The sequence below is a fragment of the Oryctolagus cuniculus genome, chromosome 12 (assembly GCF_964237555.1).
Source record: "Oryctolagus cuniculus chromosome 12, mOryCun1.1, whole genome shotgun sequence".
NCBI lineage: Eukaryota > Metazoa > Chordata > Mammalia > Lagomorpha > Leporidae > Oryctolagus > Oryctolagus cuniculus.
In genome coordinates, this window is record NC_091443.1 from 90,429,174 (window position 1) to 90,449,908 (window position 20,735).

The 20,735-nt window shown below is 45.5% G+C and overlaps 1 protein-coding gene across 5 annotated transcripts in view; it reads left to right on the forward strand.

Moving 5' to 3' along the window:
• MAP2K5 (mitogen-activated protein kinase kinase 5) overlaps window positions 1-20,735 on the forward strand; it is a 271,279-nt gene that overhangs the window by 113,487 nt on the left and 137,057 nt on the right. For all 5 annotated transcript variants that reach the window (XM_051821811.2, XM_002718071.5, XM_002718072.5 and 2 more), the window contains 2 exons: window positions 3,212-3,273; window positions 9,117-9,165. In XM_051821811.2, the coding sequence (XP_051677771.2) occupies window positions 3,212-3,273; window positions 9,117-9,165 (111 nt within the window). The remainder of the gene's footprint in view (window positions 1-3,211; window positions 3,274-9,116; window positions 9,166-20,735) is intronic.

A 20,735-nucleotide genomic window follows, 5' to 3' on the forward strand; every position in this document is an offset into this window, starting at 1 on the left:
AAAACCCAAAGCAACCAAGCTGTAGATGAGTAAGTTTCTAAATGCCTTGAGTACCAGTGTGTCAGCTATGGGTAAACTGTGTCCATGCATGTCTTACAATATGGCAATCAGCGAGACATTTCAGGCTGCAGAAAGTTTGCATGTGACGCTCACGCTATGTGAGATAGCTTTTCTGCTCTTTGGAGTTCAAATGCTTGGGTCTTCCCTGAGCTCTGCCATCAGCCGACTCATGGGCATGGCTGGAACACATCTCCTGAGTGAGTTTCCCCCATCTGTCAGATAATCACGGGACTCATCATTAATGTTATTCCCAGCCCCACTGTTTGATAAGTTGGTAGATCTAAGAATTGCTTGTTTGGATAGACTTATAGTTTAGAAATGAGAGCAAAACTAGATTTTTATCTAGTAATTTTTATTACACCAAATCCCTCTGCCATTTTGAGCCTGATAGGAGTTACTGAATTGCAAAGAGAACTCGTGGAGCTCAGTACAGACTTAATTCTGAGTAGATCAGCTACAGCCTTTTTTTTTTTTTTTAATCGCTATTGAACATGAAAATGACAGGATGATTCTGATGATACAGAGCCAGAGATGTAAACATTTGTAAGAATGGCTAAGAAAAGTGACGTTTTAAAGCGATATTTACAGAAACAAAAGAAGTAAACTACCTCAAAGTGGGATTCCCTTTGGCTTCATCTCCTGATGATGGTCATAAGGTGATCTTTGTCGTTTTGGTTTGGCTTGTTGAAACCATTGCCCAACTGGCTGATCAAACTCTGATTTATCTCCTACTTAAAAGTAAATCTCCTCTTAAGACTGCTTACAGGTACATGTGGGTGGGCTTTCGACTCCTAAGTAGTTGGTCCCGTGAGGTGCCTTTTCAGTCTTCCAGACACCCACATGTAAACGTCGCTCCTGACAGTGTTCATCCTTGCAACTGCCAGTTCCTCGGAAAGATCCATGAGGGCACAAATGTTTTTTCTTCACCTTCTCTGCGTCTGTAATAAAAATCTTAGTTGGTGAGAGTGTTTCAGCTCATTGCAGAAGTGTGGTTTTTCAGTCTCTCTCCAGGAGCGCGCAGGAGAAAGCGTAAGCTGAGTCACACTGTGGTTTCCCAGATTCTTGTCCCGCTCTGGAAATGCAGGCAGAAGTGACCTGAGAGAGCGATTGTTTCCTCCTCTCTGCTTGGATCAGGAAAACCACAGAGCCAGTGGCTTCGTATATGCATGTATAGCTTTTTTGTTTGTTTTTCAGAGAAGAATGATTCCATTTTTCTCTTTAGGAAAACTTGGTGTAAAAATCCTGACGTTTTCAGAATAGACTTACAGCATTTCAAAAGAATGGCACGCTCCATACTGGGGCCTTGTGAGGCACTCTTATAAACACCTGTGGTAAGATGGTAAATAGCAGTGTTTAGCCTCTGATGGGAAAAATGTTTCTCAAATATCCTGGACAGTTTCTTTATGAAAAAGAAATCGGTACACCTTGATTGGAATCCTAAAGTTTATTTCAAGGTATTGAAAAAGTTCTCATATCCGGGCCAGTGTTGTAGCAGGCAAAACTGCCGCCTGCATCCCATATGTGTGCCAGTTTGAGTTCTGGCTGCTCCACTTCTGATCCAGCTCCCTGCTAATGGCCAGAGGAAAGCAGCAGAAGATGGCCCAAGTGCTTGGCCCTCTGCCACCCCCATGGGAGGCCTGAATGAAGCTCCTGGCTCCTGGCTTTGGCTTGACCAAGCCTAGGCTGATGGCGGCCATCAGGGGAGTGAACCAGCAGATAGATCTCTCTCTCTTTTCTCTCTCATTCTCCCTCTCTCTGTCTCTGTAACGCTTTCAAATAAATAAATAAATATTTTTTAAAAATAGCTCTCATACGGCCGGCGGCGCGGCTTAATAGGCTAATCCTCCGCCTGTGGTGCCGGCACACCGGGTTCTAGTCCCGGTTGGGGCGCCAGATTCTGTCCCGGTTGCTCCTCTTCCAGTTCAGCTCTCTGCTGTGGCCTGGGAGTGCAGTGGAAGATGGCCCAAGTGCTTGGGCCCTGCACCCACATGGGAGACCAGGAGGAAGCACCTGGCTCCTGGCTTCGGATCGGCGCAGCACGCGGGTTGTAGCGGCCATTTGGGGAGTGAACCAATGGAAGGAAGACCTTTCTCTCTGTCTTTCTCTCTCTCTGTCTACTCTGCCTGTCAAAAAAAAAAACAAAAAACTCTCATACTGTCTTTTCAAACACTCTGTTCCTGAGATTCTTAGGCCACTTGTGTGAGATTCCAATTTTCTAAACATACACAAATTTATACTTAAAGTGAGTATTCAGTTCTTCAGAATGGTTACCCAGGAGACCTCCTTTCTGCCAGTGACGCTGTTGTTGCTAGGGCAGGCCTGAGATCTGCTCCTTTGAAACCACTTCAGAGCAGCCACACCGATCTGGTGAAATCCATGGTAATTTCAGCTCATTCATTCATTTGTCTGACAGGTATTTATTAAACATCTGCTGTGCTAATTTCTAGATGAATGAAAATGAAAAACAAAATAATGACTCCTGCCTCAATTATGCTCACAATTCGGTGGGTTTGGTTTGCTGAATTCTGTCAGTGACTATCATCTGACTGAGAGAGAGGTGGTGAAATCATGAGACTGTGGGTTTTTTACCTCATCATGTAGCTTTCAAAGTGGTATCAAAAGAGAAGTTCCAGAAAACCATTTGGAATAGATCGATTGCTTGTCTCGGCACCTAAGCTGCAGAATAACAGTCATTCAGACACCATGAACGTTGCTATCTATACTTTTTTAGTTTTTATGTGTATTTTGGACCTTACATCTACCGGTTTGGTTTGGCTAATGTGAAAATTTCAAGATAGGGCTTTGGTTTACATTTGAGAAAACTGGTACCCAGGCAGATGCCTAAATGTGGTTGTCATGTTGATCTCTGGAGTCTTGTGTATGTGTTTAAATTTACGTACATTCTTAGGCAGCCCTTGACTGTTTGCCTTCCGTTTTTTCGTACAGTTGACTGTATGCTTGGAAATAAGATGGAAGTGTCCAATTGTACTGCATCTGGAAATATGCTGTGTCTTAAATAAAGTTGGACTTGAACTCCCATTTTATCCTACACATGATGGGAAAGTGGATTCTTACAGTGAACACACTAAGAAGGAGCGCAGTGCACTGTGTGGTGTTTTCATTCATAGTAACAAGGTATTTGTCTCTACAGGGGGATCTTTGGATGTATATAGGAAAATTCCAGAACATGTCCTTGGAAGAATTGCAGTCGCAGTAAGTATTTGCTTCAGGGTAGGCAGTCTGGGTGAGCTGGCCCTCTGCTCAAGCCTGTTCTTTCTCTATCTTCAGGATGCTTCTTTTTCTTTAATCCCAATTTTTAATTTTTTTCCTTTTTTTTTCTTTAATCCCAATCCAGTTTCTTACTTCCCAGTGCTTTGATCACTTTTGTCTATCATAGACCCACAATGTGGTCACCTGGCGTTCTTCGTCTTCTAGGTGCTCTGCCCTGTTCTGCTGTCATGGTTTTGTAGGGACCTTGGTGTTCCTACTGACAAGTAAAATTTCCAGATTCTTCAAAAAGAAACTGGCTTTTTTGGACATTTTATTGTTACAGATGATAGGATTAGAAAATGCTTAGGAAGTGAGAATTATTAAAACAGCCTATGCAAAAATGCTTCTGAGTTCTTGAAGATTTTCACAGTTTTCTATTCTTGGTGTTTAGTTTTTTTCCTCAGTTGCCCCTAGGAATTATTCCGCTTGTGATTAAAAGCAGTTTTCCTGTATTCTGCGTTGACAAATAAACTGCTGAAATGTACCAGCTAACCTGACATTACTATGTAAGCTGCAGATTTCAAATTTGGAGGAGGGTAGGCCAGCCAGTGTCTAAGAGAAGCCACAGGGTGGTGTGATAGTAAACACTTGCTAAACTAACGGCTCTCTGATAGCTGCAGTGGGTGAATGCAGAACAAAGTGCGTATGCCCTGGACCACGTAATTAAGTGGCTGATTTCCACACTCGTTGTACAGCAGACTGACAGCCAAATCCTTTAATCCAACGTGGAGGCTTCCTCAGTCGCAGTTCATTGTAATTCCCAGCTTCCCTTTTTTCTTTCTAATTATTAGTGTGAACTGCCCAGGGTGATGAGAACTTTCTTTTCTGATGCTACCGCTGCTAAGCAGCTTCTCATCTACAAGTAGGTGGATTAGTTCAGTATGAAGTCTGAGTACCTAAAGCACGATTTTAGATGAAAATAAAAATGTTTCATTTCCTCTTTTAATCTCGAAGAGAGGGGTGGATGCTTTGTGGCTTTTGGCAGTTCTTAGCTCTAAAGTTTAATAGCACGGATAATAAAGGGCAAAAAAAAAAGGCAAGGATGCCAATTGGGGAAGAAAAAAGTATATAAGTTCTGTATACCCCATTGCCTATTGAGCTGGGCAAAAAAATAGAAATCTTGGCCTCCCTTCTAAGCAGGGCACACACACGAGGCCACACGAGGCCACTGGGTCTCAGTTCTGGTGGGCGGGGCTGGAAGACTGAGGCTGATGGAGTCCGCAGAAAACAGTGCAGCCTCAAGTACAGGGTTTGCCTGGGGAGTAATGGAAAATATGACAGAAATTACTTCAGCAAGAAGCAGTCAAGCAAGTGCTAGTCTAAAGTGTTGTTCATTTGTACTTAGATTTCTTCGTTGGGATTTTTGCTTTTTTGAAAAAAATCTTAAATATATCCAGTTTTGCCAGCCTTTGTGACTTATAAGGTCATAGTAATAAAAACTACTTCTAATAATTTTGCTCTTTCTTTACCATTTTCAACAGACTCTGCTAGAGATTAAGTTGCATGATACCTTGGAAGAGAGAGAAAGAGAGAGAAATTTGAATAGGCTGCAAACTTTGTTGTAGCCGAGGGTCCCCAGATTGGCACCGGGCTGACACCTGGCACTGGGTGGTTTGTTTCAGTCACAGTTAGACTGGCAGATTAGTGGGTTCTAGGTCACGGTTGTTAAGTCAGTGTCTCTGCAGTCTCGTTGGGTTTCCAGTCTCCTTGGTTATTTCTCATACAGCTCTCAGAAGGCACCACCAGCATCCTGCTCCTGAGCTTCCTCAGGGAGCCCTTGAAGGCGTGTGGTGCTCTAGCTAGGAGCAGAGGGGAAGAGGAGGGACCTGGGGATGCGTGAACACTTCCTGTGCCTGTCCCTGCTGCGCGCTCTGTGAACGAGAGGTGGTCATTGAGTCTTCAAGCAGCCCTCTTGAAGCGTGGGTTCCCGAACGTGCTTCACCCCAGGCAGCGTGATGCTTGGAAAGCCAGGGAGCATGGCGGAGGTAGGGTCCAGGCGGTCAGCACTGACCTGAGAACATGGCTACCTGCTTCCAGATCCCTTATCCTTTTACTCTCTTTTCCTCGGAGAATGAGAAAAAAATGGGAGGAGGAGTGAATGGGAGGCCTGGTTTAGAGAGAGAGAGAGAGAGAGAGAGAGAGAGAGAGAGAAGTAGAAATGAGAGAATCATGGAGTGAAACATATGTTTGCTTTATATTCTTACTGTGTCTTTAACCACATTTAGGCATTTCTTGCTGTATGACAAGAGACCTTTTGTTTCTTTTTTTTTAAGATTTATTTTTATTTATTTGAAAGGCAGAGAGAGAGAGAAGGAAAGAGAGAGATCGTCCATCTGCTGATTTGCTCCCCAGATGGCTGCAACGCGAGGGCTGGGCCAGGTGGAAGCCGGGAGCCTGACACTGATCCAGGTCTCCTGTGTGGTGGCAGGAGCCCCAGTATTCCAGGCACATTAGCAGGGAGCTGGATTAGCAGCAGAGCAGCCAGGACTCCAACCAGCACTCATATGCCAGGCCTTATCTCAGGCAGCGTTAGAACCCAGCACGCCCCAGCGGCAACCCCAGAGTATTTTTCCCCAAAGAAATCCTTGTAAAGACTGCAGCCGTTGGACACGCTCCGTGATTTTCATCCCCGTCCACCGGAAGCTGGAAAGAGGAGTGCCTGTCTGCCTCTTCCTGCTTCCTGACACGCCTGCGTTTTGCTCTCATCTCTGGAGCAGTGGCCCTGTGTCCTGCATTTTGAGTGCTGACGGTGATTGACGTTGTCACGGAAGGGATGTACGCTGGACCTGTCGAGGACTGAGGGATTGGCAGCAGATAGAAGTACTCTGTGTCAAGGCTTTGTCAGGTCGTCATCTTGAACCCGAGCCTCCCGCATACCAATAATGCCCTCTAGTTTTTCCACGGATACATTTCCAGTTTCCTTGAATGCTAATATTTGTAGGTTCCTAGAGGAAAATATAGCCTGTAAAGTTGGAAGAATCGTACTTTCTTTATTAATCCTTAACAAAATTTGTCATTCTAACAAATACCATATAATCAGTATTTGTTCTATTTTTTTTTCTATCTGGCAATCTGAATATATTGGATTGCCTTCCCCTTGTATATTTCCTGTGGAACTAGTTTTAGTGGTTAACCATCTTTCATAAATATTTAGTGGGCATTTTATAATATGCAAATAAGATTCTAAGTGGAGATGTTTAACCCTACTTCCTCAGAACGCATAAGATTACTTCTCGGGGCTGGTGTTAGGGTGTGGCTGCTAAAGCTGCTGCCTCTGATGCTGGCATCCCATATGGTGCTGGTTTGTGTCCCAGCTGCTCCAATTCTGATCCAACACCCTGATAATGGCCTGGGAAAAGGGGCAGAAAATGACCCAAGCTTGGGTTGGGCCCCTGCCACCCATGTAGGAGACTAGGAAGAAGCTCCTAGTTCATGGCCCAGCCCTGGCTTGTTACAGCCACCTAAGGAGTGAACCCATGGATGGAAGATCTCTGTCTGTCTCTCTGTAATTCTAACTTTCCAATAAATAGATAAATCACTCTTAACAAAAAAGTAACTTCCATGCTGAGTAAGATGACCTCCTACTATTCAAATTGATGTTATTTTTATAAACATTTGAAGAAATTTTTTGTTCTCTTGTGTCCTGTATAAGATTATCAGTAGTATTCTGACCCTTTGTTTTTTATGTCTTACCCTCCAGAACACAAGTGTTTTATTGCAATGCCAGTGTTGCAAACCCTGGAAGAAATCACATGTTATAAAAGTGTGTCCTGTTCTCCTATGATAGACAAACACAATGGGGAGTTGATCATACCATGTCAGCTAGTGTTTCCGGGGCCCACCCAGCCCCGCTTGAAGAATTACCCTGCGATCACTTCTGCTGGGCGTTCATTCAGGGAGACTCTCTTCTAGATCTTCAGTATTCGGAAATTGGTTTTCTCCCTTTGCACTTCTGTTACCGTTGTCCTGGGTCATCTGCAGCCCTGGCGTATGTGGCCCCAGTCACCCTGTCACCATTTTAAGATGTGTAAACCACTCAGCGACTTCTCGTAGTAATAGGTTTTCTTGTTCTTGTCCCTCCTCACCTAAAACCTTCTGTAGTGATTGGCACTTTTAAATTCTTGTGAAGCATTTTGCGTAATGATGGTTTTCTCGCTGTAAATGATGTATAATTATGAACAGTGTTGAAGGTGATGAGCTCATATGCACGTGCATCTAGGGTCAGCGGTTGTGAATAAAACATGTGCATGCTGCGTCTTTGGTAACAGTTTGTATTCAAATAGTTTGAAAGATCTTCATGAAAACCACTGACTAAATTTTCCAGTAGAGGGTGATACCTGGAACCACAGTGTGCTTAGGGTCTTGAAAACACCTTTTTTTCCACATCTCATTTGACCAGTTATTCCTAACTCGGGCTGTGGATGGAGAAAGCGCCAGCAGTTCCTGACGTTTTCTCCTTGTGTTCCCTCCTCCTTGCCTGCACGTGGTGTGCACGTGGTGAGCAGCAGGCAGCCCGCTCGTGAGGGCTGTCTTCATCAACGTCATTCTTTGCTGTTCCAATTCATTTAAAAAATGGGAAGGAGGAGCTTTGTTTTTTAAACTTTTTAACAAATCAGGACAGAGTGAAGCTTACAAAACAGAAATTATGAAGCAGCAGTTCAGAGTTTCATACCCCACCTCCCGCTTCCCCATTACCATTACTGTCTGGTATTAGTATGAAGTGGGTCACAATTTAGGAACCACACCCAGCCTCCTGCTTTGAAAGTACACTTAGAGTAAATTGTTTCAAACTTATGGTGTTCGTGAAAATAATACAAAGAATTCCCACCCAGTAGCAGTTTAACACATGTGATTAAAAAGCCATCATTTCCCCCTAAGACACAGAGATGGTCTTAACCCCTAAATACTTTAGGTGTGTATTTCCTAACAGTCACATTGAAAAAGAAATCAGTGTGGACACAATATTATTTCCTATTCAGATTTTTCCAGTTGTGCAGTAACGTCATTTGTGGACCAAAGGCAGCAGCATTCCTGGCCCAGCATCCTGTGTGGGATCAGACACTGTTTGGTTGTCACTCTGCATCTCTCTGGGTCTCCCAGGGCCTTGGTGTCTGAAGAGAACACTGATGGTACACCTTCACCTTGCCTGAATGCCGTCTCAAGGCTCAGCACCTTGGCCGAGCTTCCTGGCAATCGGCAAGAAGAGCCTCATTTCATTCACTAGTTTGCTGACTTTTTAGAAATTTCTCTCTGTGGTCATATACGTCATGACTTAACAAAAGCTTACACACAGAAGAGCAGGAAATGAAAACAAAGAGAGAAGTCTGTGCTTTTCCACTGCCCTCTCCTCGCCTGCTCCCAGGGTCGTTCGGAAGTCAGAGTGTGTGGTTCCTCAGTCGTGACAAATAAGCCGATACAGGGAAGTGGGGCGAGAGCTATGGGGGTGTTTTGTATTTCTGCCTCACAACTTTTGTTTTGTAAATTTAAAACTATTTTGAAGTAAAATTTTTAAGAAGAGGTGAGTGTGTATACAGTTCCAGGTCATTTGATACACACGTACTTGTTGTTTGATATACACTTGGTGTGACTGATCTTGAGAATATTATGAGCTCACTCAAAAAAGGAAACTGTATCTCTGCATTTTATGTCCCCACCAAATTGGGAACTGATGGAGAAATGCTTATTGTTGACAGAATTTTAATGTAAGAATTGTGGTTAGTACATTTAAATGTGAAATATTCCCTCTAAAAAATGATAATTTTACTTTTTCTCTTTCCTAAATTCAGGTTGTTAAAGGCCTTACCTATTTGTGGAGTTTAAAGATTTTGCATCGAGGTATGTGCAGACTTATGAGCTCGGTCTTAATTTGGAGTGGTGGTTGGGCTCTCTGGGTACCTTGTTTTTTTACATGATCTGATATTTAAGCCAGCTGATATGTTTAGTAGTCAAAATGATGACTGCTTTATAAATGTTGTTTTTCTTGTTTTCTCCCTCCATTACGTTCATTGTATTTTTGTGAATCACATTTACCAAACATGTAAAAAGATATTTCATAATATTTGAAAATGACAGAGTCTGATTTGTCATACTTAACTCCAGTTGCTGCAAAGCCTTCAGTTTCTGCACAGTTGCATCCTTGCTTATATTAACTTTCAGGGCCTTCATACCCTGCTCCTGGTGGGATGGTTTCACAGACCTGGAAAGTGAAACCTGGCACGCAGTCAGAATGGCTGCTGTCCAGCAGTCAGAGAGCAGCAGGTGCTAGAGAGGATGTGGAGCTAGGGGAACCCTTACGCTCTTTAGATTAGTGCAACCACCCTGGCAAACAGTAGGGACATTTCTTTAAGACCGAGAAATAGAACTGCCATATAATCCAGCAATCTCACTACTGGGTATATGCCCTGAAGACGTGAGCTCATTGAATCTACCATGTTTATAGCAGTACTGTTCATAGTAGCCAACACTTGGAATCAAACAGCTTGTCCATCATCAGATAAATGGTTAAAGAAAACGTGGTGTATATGCGATGGAATGCTCTTCAGCTGTCAAAATGAAATCCTGTCATTTTCAGAAAAATGAATGGAATTGGAAGACACCATGTTGAGTAAAATAAGCCAGATACAGAAACACAAATATCCCTCTTTCTCCCTTATATGTGAAAGCTAAAATTTAAAGAAAAATTCAAATGGAACATAGAAAGTTGATTACTAGAGAGGCTAGGAAGGATCTGAGGGATGAAAGTTTTTTGGATTAAAAAATTAGGGAAGTCTGGGTGTGGTGCATTAATTGTGGCAGAGACACTAGATATTAACAGGGAAACAGAGTGAAGTGCATAGAGGAACTCATTGTGGTACTACGTCATGATTTTTTGTTTTATAAATTTAAAATTAACAATAGCTAAAAAAAATTTTTAAAGAGAAATTGAGATTTTTAAGGCATTGGGTGAAAGCATCAAAAATAGTCCCCCAGCCTATTAACAGAACACACGAGAGAAGAATCAGGTGACTACTGAATGTTCTGAAAGGACCCTCCTCTTGTTGGCTTTAATGGTCCCCAAATGTCGGAATTCACTTGGAATAAACTATTAGGTGAGAAAGCGACTATGACTGAGCAGCTTCAAGCTCGTGGTCCTCAGTCCCATGTAGTTCTACACATCTGCTCATCCTAGCTTCTTGTAGGTTTGGGGAGTGCCACAGCATACACAGAAGATGTGATTAAAAGAAGGATTTAAAAAACAAAAAGGTGTGGGGAAGAAGTGGGAAAAAAAGGATGTCTTCAACTAAACCTCATCTCTGTTTCGGAGGGCAGCTTTCTTCCGAGGGTGGTTTTAGTATCCTAGGCATTCTGAATTTTAAAGAGGCTGTCTCTTTAGATTTTGACAAGAGAAGTTTGAATTCTGTTCTTCAAGGTACTTGTAGTATTGAAATGGAATCAGAAACCAGACTTTTCTTTAAAACCAGTCCACTCTGTTTTCCGGGGCATAATGGCATGGTCCCCACATGCATGTGTGTTGGGGGGGGGTAGGGATGAGGAGTCCACACTTGTTCTAGGGTGCTGAGGTGCAGTGTGTAGATTCTGGAAGGGGGTGAGTTGTGTTAGTGTTGCTTCCTCTGCTGTGATTCAGGATGTAAACATGGCGGGGGCAGGGTGTGAAAGAAAAATAAAAGCTTTTTCACTCCCAGGACCAAGAGAGAGTGGTAGTTAACACGAACCACTTCAATTGTGTGTGTTCCTGGTACTTCCACCTCCCCACACCCATCAGGCCATAAAGTGGTTATAACCGTTTTAATAGGAATTAACCCAGTGATCAATTCTCATAATTTTATTGATTTTCATGGACATCTGCTATCCACTTGACAATGGGACTAAAGGAAGACATCAATTTTCAATAGCGAAGCCCTCGTTAAGAGGGCCCGCGCCATGGAAACTAGAGGGTTGTGATGGTGCAAGTGAGCCTTGGGATCATTCCGGCGTGGATGCCTCCTCTGTGGCCCTAACGCCCCGTTAGGGAGCTTAGTATCACTGGGAACTGCAGTTAATAGGGAAATCTGTGTGAGTTATTCTGTAGTAACCCTTGTTTTTCCTCTAGCAGTTGTGCCAATAAGTGGATAGACCTTGAATATTCCCAAATCTAAATAATTTGGTTTCAGTTTTACTCTATGTCTGGGAGAACTAAATGCTCTTTTCATTTGAAAAGGGGTCTTGATAGACAAGTTTCAGATGGATTTGTCTGGATCCAAAAATGAGGACCTGGTTCAGACTCCCGGTCCATTCCCCCAGCCCTGCCCTTATCACAGTGAGCAAACGCAGCTGACCAGAGCTCCCAGAGGCCAGTGGGTCCTTCTTCCTGGCCCTGGTTGAGTGTGGGTCTCCGAGGGGCTGTCTGAGCAGTGCTTTAGAGGACGGGAGTGGTTTGATGAGTTGAGGGTGTGGAGGTTTCATTAGCAAATCCGAGCCTGTACTTGTCTTGGCCATCCATGTGGGCTGCCCCACTTCCCAGAGAGTAGCCTGCTGCAAAGCCCTGTGAGCTGAGGGAACCCTGCAAGGGGCTGAGTATGGGTAGGGGTGGCTTCAGGGTCTCAGTTTAAGTAAATGCCAGGGAGCGAGTGTGCAGCCGCCTGTGTCTGCACAGAAAGATAAGAGCAGCAGGCTGGCGCCGCGGCTCACTAGGCTAATCCTCCACCTTGCGGCGCCAGCACACCAGGTTCTAGTCCCGGTCGGGGCGCCGGATTCTGTCCCGGTTGCCCCTCTTCCAGGCCAGCTCTCTGAACCAACAGCAAAGGAAGACCTTTCTCTCTGTCTCTCTCTCTCACTGTCCACTCTGCCTGTCAAAAAAAAAAAAAAAAAAAAAAAAAAAAGAAGAAGAAAGAAAGACAAGAGCAGCACAGAGGGTCAGCGATTCCCCAGCAGCTCCGGGCCTCAGCTGCAGGGGTAACCAAGCTGCCCCGGTTCACTCACTAAATACAGGGGTGGCTGCCAGCTTTCCTTGCTAGAACCAAAACCTTGCCCCTTCTGCATTGAAAAGCGTGTGTTTTTTATGGAAGAAGCCAGGTGTCCTCAAAGACTTTCATAAAGCATTGTCATGAGAATTTTACCCAGGTTGAGTGTTTGCTAACTTAGTATTTTAGAGGTTTTTGTCCATATTTAATAACATGGATTCCATAAAAATAAGATTAAAGATGCCTTTTTATTTACCAAAAAGCTATTTAATTTTCTCCTTGATTAAAAAATTGTAGCTTTTTAGATCAGTTCAATCAGGCAATTAAAGATCAGAGCTTTTAAGTTCAGCTAAGGCAATTAAATAGATAATATACTTGTTTATACACTTTTGCTGTATGAGCTCGTTGCTTTTACTTTCTTGAAAGCATATATACTCCTTTTTGCTTTCTCCAAATAAATGATGATGTGAATTCTGGCTGAATATGTGTCACATTGTCAAATCAAAGACAGGGTGCTTCAGTGGGGGTGGGGAGAGCCTGCACAGGCACTGGGAGAAGACAGAGAAAAGAAGGCTCTGAAAGCAATAATGAGTGATCCGAGCTGCATCCTGCTTTGTCTTCTCTGAGTACCTGTGCTTCGCTCTGATCATCGTCTTCTGATGCTACCCCTACACACCGGGTAGAAAAGACACTGCTTTGTACTTAGGAGCACCGATTTCAAAAGATTACCTAACGAGAAAAGAGAACACCACTTCTCACATTGAAATGGTGTCCTTGGAATGCGGTAGTCCTGGGTCTTTAGCCATAGAAGATTTATATCTAAACAATAGGTTGTAGAATTCATAAAACATAGTTAATGACTCCCAAACAAGCTGTGAAAAATCTAGCCACTTTTCCTGTAATGTACACGCAGGGAGGAATGTGGAGTGGGAGGGAGCCTGGGCAGTTAGTGGATTTGCTGGGGCTGGTGAGCCTGGTCTGAGTTAGCTGATTTGTTTGTGTGTTGTTTTGAAAATTAAAGCACAATAGTTGCTGTTTGCAATGGATCATCAAACATTCAACCAGGCATTACTGTTGTGTATCTCTTTCTTTTTTTTTTTTTAGATTTAGTTATTTATTTGAAAGTTTGAGTTACACAGAGAGAGGAGAGGCAGAGAGAGAGAGAGGTCTTTCAACTGCTGGTTCACTCCCCCAATTGGCCATGATGGCTGGAGCTGCGCTGATCCAAAGCCAGGAGCCAGGAGCTTCTTCACGGTCTCCCACGTGTGTGCAGGGGCCCAAGGACTTGGGCCATCTTCTAATGCTTTTCCAGGCCATAGCAGAGAGCAGGATCGGAAGTAGAGCAGCGGGGACTCGAACCAGCGTCCGTATGGGATGCCAGCACTGCAGGCGGTGGCTTTACCTGCCACACCACAGCACCAGCCCCTGCCACACCCGCCACACCACAGCACCAGCCCCTGTATATCTCTTTTTTTATATATTTTTTTTTTTTTGACAGGCAGAGTGGACAGTGAGAGAGAGAGAGACAGAGAGAAAGATCTTCCTTTTTGCCATTGGTTCACCCTCCAATGGCTGCCGCGGCCAGCACGCTGCGGCCGGCGCACCTCGCTGATCCGATGGCAGGAGCCAGGTACTTCTCCTGGTCTCCCATGGGGTGCAGGGCCCAAGCACTTGGGCCACCCTCCACTGCACTCCCTGGCCACAGCAGAGAGCTGGCCTGGAAGAGGGGCAACCAGGACAGAATCCAGCGCCCCGACCGGGACTAGAACCCGGTGTGCCAGCGCCGCAAGGCGGAGGATTAGCCTAGTGAGCCGCGGCGCCAGCCTGTATATCTCTTTCAAAAGATCTGTTGATAGGATACATGTGAGAATACTTTATAAAGTAACAATTGTTAGGAATGCAGGTGTGTTTTTATTGTGACTGAATTATTCACTTCATCCGGTTAGTAAGAGAAACCAGCACAAATCAAGCCATGGAGTGAATTTATTATTGTTCATATTTCAGGGTCAGAAATTATGAAAATCTCTTCTCTGAGATAAACATATTATGTGATGATATCACATGAGGATGTAATTACTCAAAATGTTTGAAACTCCCACCAAGATACCAAGATGAACTGTGGAAAAAGTCATCTTTGTCAAAAGGCGTGTGTGAGAGTCTGTAAGCATGGCTTGCTGACTGTGGGTAAAAACAAAGAAAATGAACAGTGCGGAAGTCTGTTGGGCCAGGTCCGACTTTACAGCAAATATTACAGCTTAACTTCAAAACATACATCGCCACTAATGAGGTGAGAGCCCTGCATATTAATAAACCTGCAGCTCTAGTCATAGCCATCATTACCCACATCAAACATAAATACAAGATTAACACCTATGCCATTTCTTTGGAAGATGTGAGAATGCCCCGGCAGTAACTGCTCTGTCTTTCCCTGAGGACAAAAAATAGAAATGGAAGGGTAATGAGAACAGAACTTAGATTAAGAAAACAAAAACTGGCAGTCAGTCTGGGGCAGTCTTGCACAGACACAGTTTATAGGAAGAGAAAACCTAGGCAGTTGGTGGCCCAGGACATTTTTGTGTATCTGTGAACCTGGCTAGTTTCTCTTGCCAATAGGAGAGCTTTTAAAAATATTTTCACAGGAATTCTGCAAGCAGTATCTGCCTCGGTTTGTAGGTTTGTGTTCATAGACACGAAACCTTGTGGCTTCAGTGTGTGTGTCACAAACTTGATTTCTGCCTCAGGCTGAACTCATACAAGCCCCGCCTGGCACCCGTCTCCCCGGTGGCGCGCCCTTGGATTCCAGTGCTGGTGTTTGTAGTTCGTTCATTCACCAGTTATGTATTCTGTACTTAGTTCTGGGCGCTGTCCTAAGTACTGCAGATGCATCAGTGTATAAGACAAAATATTTGTACACTTCAGTTCTCGCAGGGATCCAGTCAGTTTTGAAACAGCAGCCACAGTAAGTCCACACAGAGTGTATTAGAAGGTGGTTAGGTGTATGGAGAAAAGACAAGGTCGCTCAAGCTCAGGAGACGCAGCGGGTTCATTGCAGTAGTCATCGGATAGACCTCACAGAGAAGATGATTTTGGAGGGAAACCTTGAAGGAGGAGAAGTGGCCCATTAGATACACGTGGGAATTGTTGGAGTAAAAGCCACAGAGGGGAGAGTCTGGAGTGTCCTGGAGTAGGAAGAGGCCAGCGTGTGGGGGGAACTGGGCAGAGGGGACACTGGGAGACTCAGCTGCTGAGAAGGCCCAAGTCCCACGTGAACAAAGTGGCCTTGAAGGCAGGGAGAGTGGTCAGACTCTGGCTGCGTGTTACAGGTAGAGGGAATAGAGTTGTCGATGCCTGAGGAGTTGTTAGAGTTGCCCAAATTTTCAGCAGCTATGTGTGTGAAAAATGCTTCCTGCTACTTCTCTTCTGACTAAAGGGGGTGGGGGGGGGGGCGGATTCTGATAACATCAAATGCTGACAGTAGGAGAGAGCGTGCATGCGCTGTGGTGGGCATGTGTGGGGGTGCAGCCGCTTTGCCAAATACTGTGGCGTTTTCCTGCACTTGGGCCCAGCAGTTCCACTGCCAGACATTCTACTCAAGGGAAACATGAACGAGTATGTCCACCCAGAGACTTGTAGGCAACTGTCTGTGGTCCCAAACTGGCAGCAGTTCAACATGTTGTTCAGCTGGTAAATGGATAAACGAACTGTGGTACATCCATATAGTAGAATATTACTCCTCACAGGTGAGGGTCGCATGCATCCATGCAGCCAGAGGGATGCTGTCAGATGCTCATGCCAAGGGAAAGACGCCAGACTCTGAGGGCTACCGCTGTGGGCTTCTACTCATTTGATTCCAGAAAAAGACTACAAGGACAGGACATGCAGCAGTGGTTGACACAGCATACAGGAATCGTTGAGCTGCTGGGGCACAGGGGCGGAGCGTGCTGGCAGGTTAGAAACATTCTGAACCTCGATCTGCGTGCTGGCCGCGTGGCTGTGCACGTTTGGTAAGATACAGACGCCTGTACACCTGAAAGGAGTGGATTTTACTCCATGCACATATGCTTCAGCAGAGCAGGTTGGGGAAAAATAAAGAGGGAAGGGGGCAGGTGTTTGGCACCCTGGTAAAGACGCCTGCTTCTCATATCAAAGTACCAGAGTTCGAGTCCCAGCTCTGCTTCCAACTCAGCTTCTTGCCAGTGTGTGCCCCCAGGAGTCAGCAGATGATGACTCACGTGCTTGGGTCCCTGCCACCCATAAGGGAGGCTTGGATTGTATTCTGGTCTCCTGGCTTAGACCAGGCCCAGCCTCAGCTGCTGTGGGCATTTGGGGACTGAACCAGCCAATGAAAGTTGGTCTTTCTCTCTTTCTCTTCCTTAAAGGGGGAGGTTGGGGGCGGCGCTGTGGCTTGGTGGGTAAAGCCGTTGCCTGCAGTGCCAGCATTCCATATGGGCGCCAGTTCAAGTCCCTGCTGCTCCACTTCCTATCCAGCTCTCTGCTATGGCCTGGGAAAGCAGTAGAGGATGACCCAAGTACTTGGGCCTCTGCACCTGTGTGGGAAGACCCATAGGAAGCTCCTGGCCCCTGGCTTCGGATCAGCACAGCTCCGGCGATTTCAGCCAACTGGAAAGTGAACCAGATGAAAGACCTCTCTCTCTCTCTCTCTTTCTCTCTCTCTCTCTCTGCCTCTCCTCCTCTCTCTCTGTAACTCTTGACAAATAAATAAATAAATCTTTAAAAAGATACGGGGTGCAGGCCTCTTAACGGCTAGGCCAAATGCCTACCCTCTGTGAACTTTTCAGGAGCTCTCCTATTTCCTTGGCTCCCGACGGATGCTACCCTAAGTTTGGTCTGACACATCAGCTGCTTAAAAACAAACGAAAAGCAGAGGGATATCAGAGACGAGTGGTTAGGAGGGAGCTGACAAGCAGGAGGAGGGAGGGAAACTTAGAAGTTGCTGCGTTATCGCCACAGCAGTCTGGAGCATCTGGAAATTGGCAGCTTTCTGGCCGTGGTTAAGCTATTCTCTCCCCACCCCCACACCCCACCAAGATTTTACCAAGAGCTGCAAATGTGTGGCCCTGACCTGGCCTGCTGGATGGTTGCCAAAGCTCAGTTTCTGCTAAGTCAGCATCTGGCATTGCCACTTCCGCTCTGCTGACTGCCCCGCCCCGCCCCACCGGGTGACCCTGGAAAGGCAGCGCACACACGGAGGTTCTTTGGAAAGTTCATGGAAGCTGGAGTTAAAACTAGAAGGCTATTTTGATGCAAAAAGTTTCTGAAAGCCATACATAATTTTTTTTGATAATATGCATTTCTATGAACTTTTTATTTTATTTTTTAAAGGATTGATTGATTGATTGATTTGAAAGGTAGAGTTACAGAGAGGCAGAGGCAGAGAGAGAGGTCTTCCATCTGCTGGTTCACTCCCCAAATGGCCACAACAGCTGGAGCTGAGCCGAACTGAAGCCAGGAGTCTGGAGCTGCTTTCTGGGTCTTCCACGTGTGTGCAGGGGCCCAAGGACTTGGGCCATCTTTCACTGCTTTCCTAGGCACACTGGCAGGGAGTGGGATTGGAAGTGGAGCAACCAGGACTCGAACCAGCACCCATATGGGATGCCAGCACTTCAGGCAGTGGCTTTACCCTCTATACCACAGGACCGGCCCCTTATTTATTTGAGAGAGAGAAAGAGAGATGTTTCATCCACTGACTCAATGTCAACTCCCTACAGTGGCTGGGGCTGGGCCAAGACCATGGCCAGAACAGAGGCTGGGACTTCAGTCTACGTCTCCCAGCTGGGTGGCAAGAACTCAGCTACTTGAGCCATCACCACAGCCTGCAAGGACAGGTCTGCATCAGCAGGAAGCTGGAGTCTGGAGTCAGTTTTGGGACTCAAACCAACATTGCAATGCAGACCTCTTAACTGCTAGACTAAATGCCTGTGCCCCCAGGAACTCTTTGAAGACCCCTTGTGTACTTTAACCAAGGGGCAAGGTTCTGCTTCCTGTGAGTTCATGACTGATGGAGGTGTGATGTGTTGATGAGTGGAACACAGCAAATCAGAGAGACATATGAGAAGGACGAGAACCTCCTAGAGACTTCGCTGTGAAAGCAGTAATAGTAATGCCGTGAAGGTAGGGTGAGCGTTTTCAGGCACTTCCTCTGTGCCAGGAACTGTTGTAAGGGCTTACAGTGTGTCAGCTACTTTAAGGTATTTCTTCCAAATGGGAACTTTTAGGAAATATACAGTATTTTAGAGCAAAAGATAGGAGATTAAAGTGTAAACAAATAATTGAGAATTAAAGCAACGTGGCTTGGCTAAGAAACCAGTTGCTTTCTATATCAGGCTGAATCAAATTTTAGAAACCATCTCTACGGGCCCACGTTGCCCTGCAGCAGGTTAAGCTGCCACCTGCATTGCCTGTACCCCATATGCAGCTGCTCCATTTCTGACTAAGCCCTGTTAATGCTCCTGGAAGGTAGCAGAGGATGGCCCAAGTGCTTGGATTCCTGCCACCACATATTCTCTATATATTCTTTTGCTAATTCTTCAGTTATGATAATACTTTGTCTTCAGTGTACTTTACCCTTTTTCTTTTTCTTTTTTTTTTTTTTTTTTTGACAGGCAGAGTGGACAGTGAGAGAGAGAGAGACAGAGAGAAAGGTCTTCCTTTGCCGTTGGTTCACCCTCCAATGGCCGCCGCGGCCGGCGCGCTGCGGCCGGCGCACCGCGCTGATCCGATGGCAGGAGCCAGGAGCCAGGTGCTTTTCCTGGTCTCCCATGGGGTGCAGGGCCCAAGCACCTGGGCCATCCTCCACTGCACTCCCTGGCCACAGCAGAGCTGGCCTGGAAGAGGGGCAACCGGGACAGAATCCGGCGCCCCGACCGGGACTAGAACCTGGTGTGCCGGCGCCGCAAGGCGGAGGATTAGCCTAGTGAGCCGCGGCGCCGGCCAGTGTACTTTACCCTTTAAAAACCCTTTCCCGAGGCCAGCGCCGCGGCTCACTAGGCTAATCCTCCGCCTCGCGGCGCCAGCACACCAGGTTCTAGTCCCATTCGGCGCGCCAGATTCTGTCCCGGTTGCCCCTCTTCCAGGCCAGCTCTCTGCTGTGGCCAGGGAGGGCAGTGGAGGATGGCCCAAGTGCTTGGGCCCTGCACCCCATGGGAGACCAGGATAAGTACCTGGCTCCTGCCATTGGATCAGTGCAGCGCGCCGGCCGCGGCGGCCATTGGAGGGTGAACCAACGGCAAAGGAAGACCTTTCTCTCTCTCTCTCACACTGTTCACTCTGCCTGTCAAAAAAAAAAACCTTTCCCGTGGCAGTGGAGGATGGCCCAGACACAGATGAAGTTCTAGACTCCTGGCTTCTTCCTGGCCCAGGCCCAGCCATTGCAACCATTTGAGGAATGAACCAGGGGATGGAAGATCTTTCTCTCTCTCGCACTCTCTCTGTCTAACTCTGCCTTTAAAATAAATAAATCTTTCAAAAACATCTCCAAGGGAAAGGGGTTTATTATTATTATTATTATTATTATTTGACAGAGTTAGAGAGAGACAGAGAGAAAGGTCTTCCTTTTTCCGTTGGTTCACCCCCCAAATGGCCGCTGCGGCCGGCGCACTGCACCGATCCAAAGCCAGGAGCCAGATGCTTCCTCCTGGTCTCCTATGCGGGTGCAGGGCCCAAAGACCTGGGCCATCCTCAACTGCACTCCTGGGCCACAGCAGAGAGCTGGACTGGAGGAGGAGCAACTGGGACTAGAACCTGGTGCCCTTATGGGATGCTGATGCTGCAGGCGGAGGATTAACCTAGTGTGCCACGGCGCCGGCATCGGCCCCGCCCCGGGAAAGGGTTTTTAAAGGGTAAAGTACACTGAAGACAAAGTATTATCATAACTGAAGAATTAGCAAAAGAATATATAGAGAATCCTTTTTCAAAATCTTTCTGTTTTGAAATAGTCATAGACCACAGGAAGTTGCCAAAAAAGTACAAGGAAGTCTCATGCAAAGGCATCCTTTCTAAAGAAAAAACCCAGTGGAAAATCGGAGGCCGACGATTCAAAAGAATGTAGGCAGGTGAATGTTAGATGTTTGCTGTCTTTTATTGGTAGAAATGTTAAGATTTAAGAAAAGTTATTGGAATTGTATTCCAAAATAATTTTATTATATTTATTAAGTGAGAGGAAGGAGATACTAGAAGAAAAATCTTTGAATGCTTTAAAAGAATTTTGATATTAGGTGGTAGTGTTAAAAGGATTATATATATATATAATATATGGATTGATGGCAAAAATAATGATAGTTTGCTGGATAAAATAATTCTTATTAATGAAATTATTAGAAAGCTTTACTGTCAATAGAAAAGTGAGCTGGTTAATTTTAAATAACATGAAGAAATGCAACGTACACAAAACTTCCATGATGACCTGTTTTGCAGAAATGGACTCAGTTTGTGCTTATGTGTAGATGA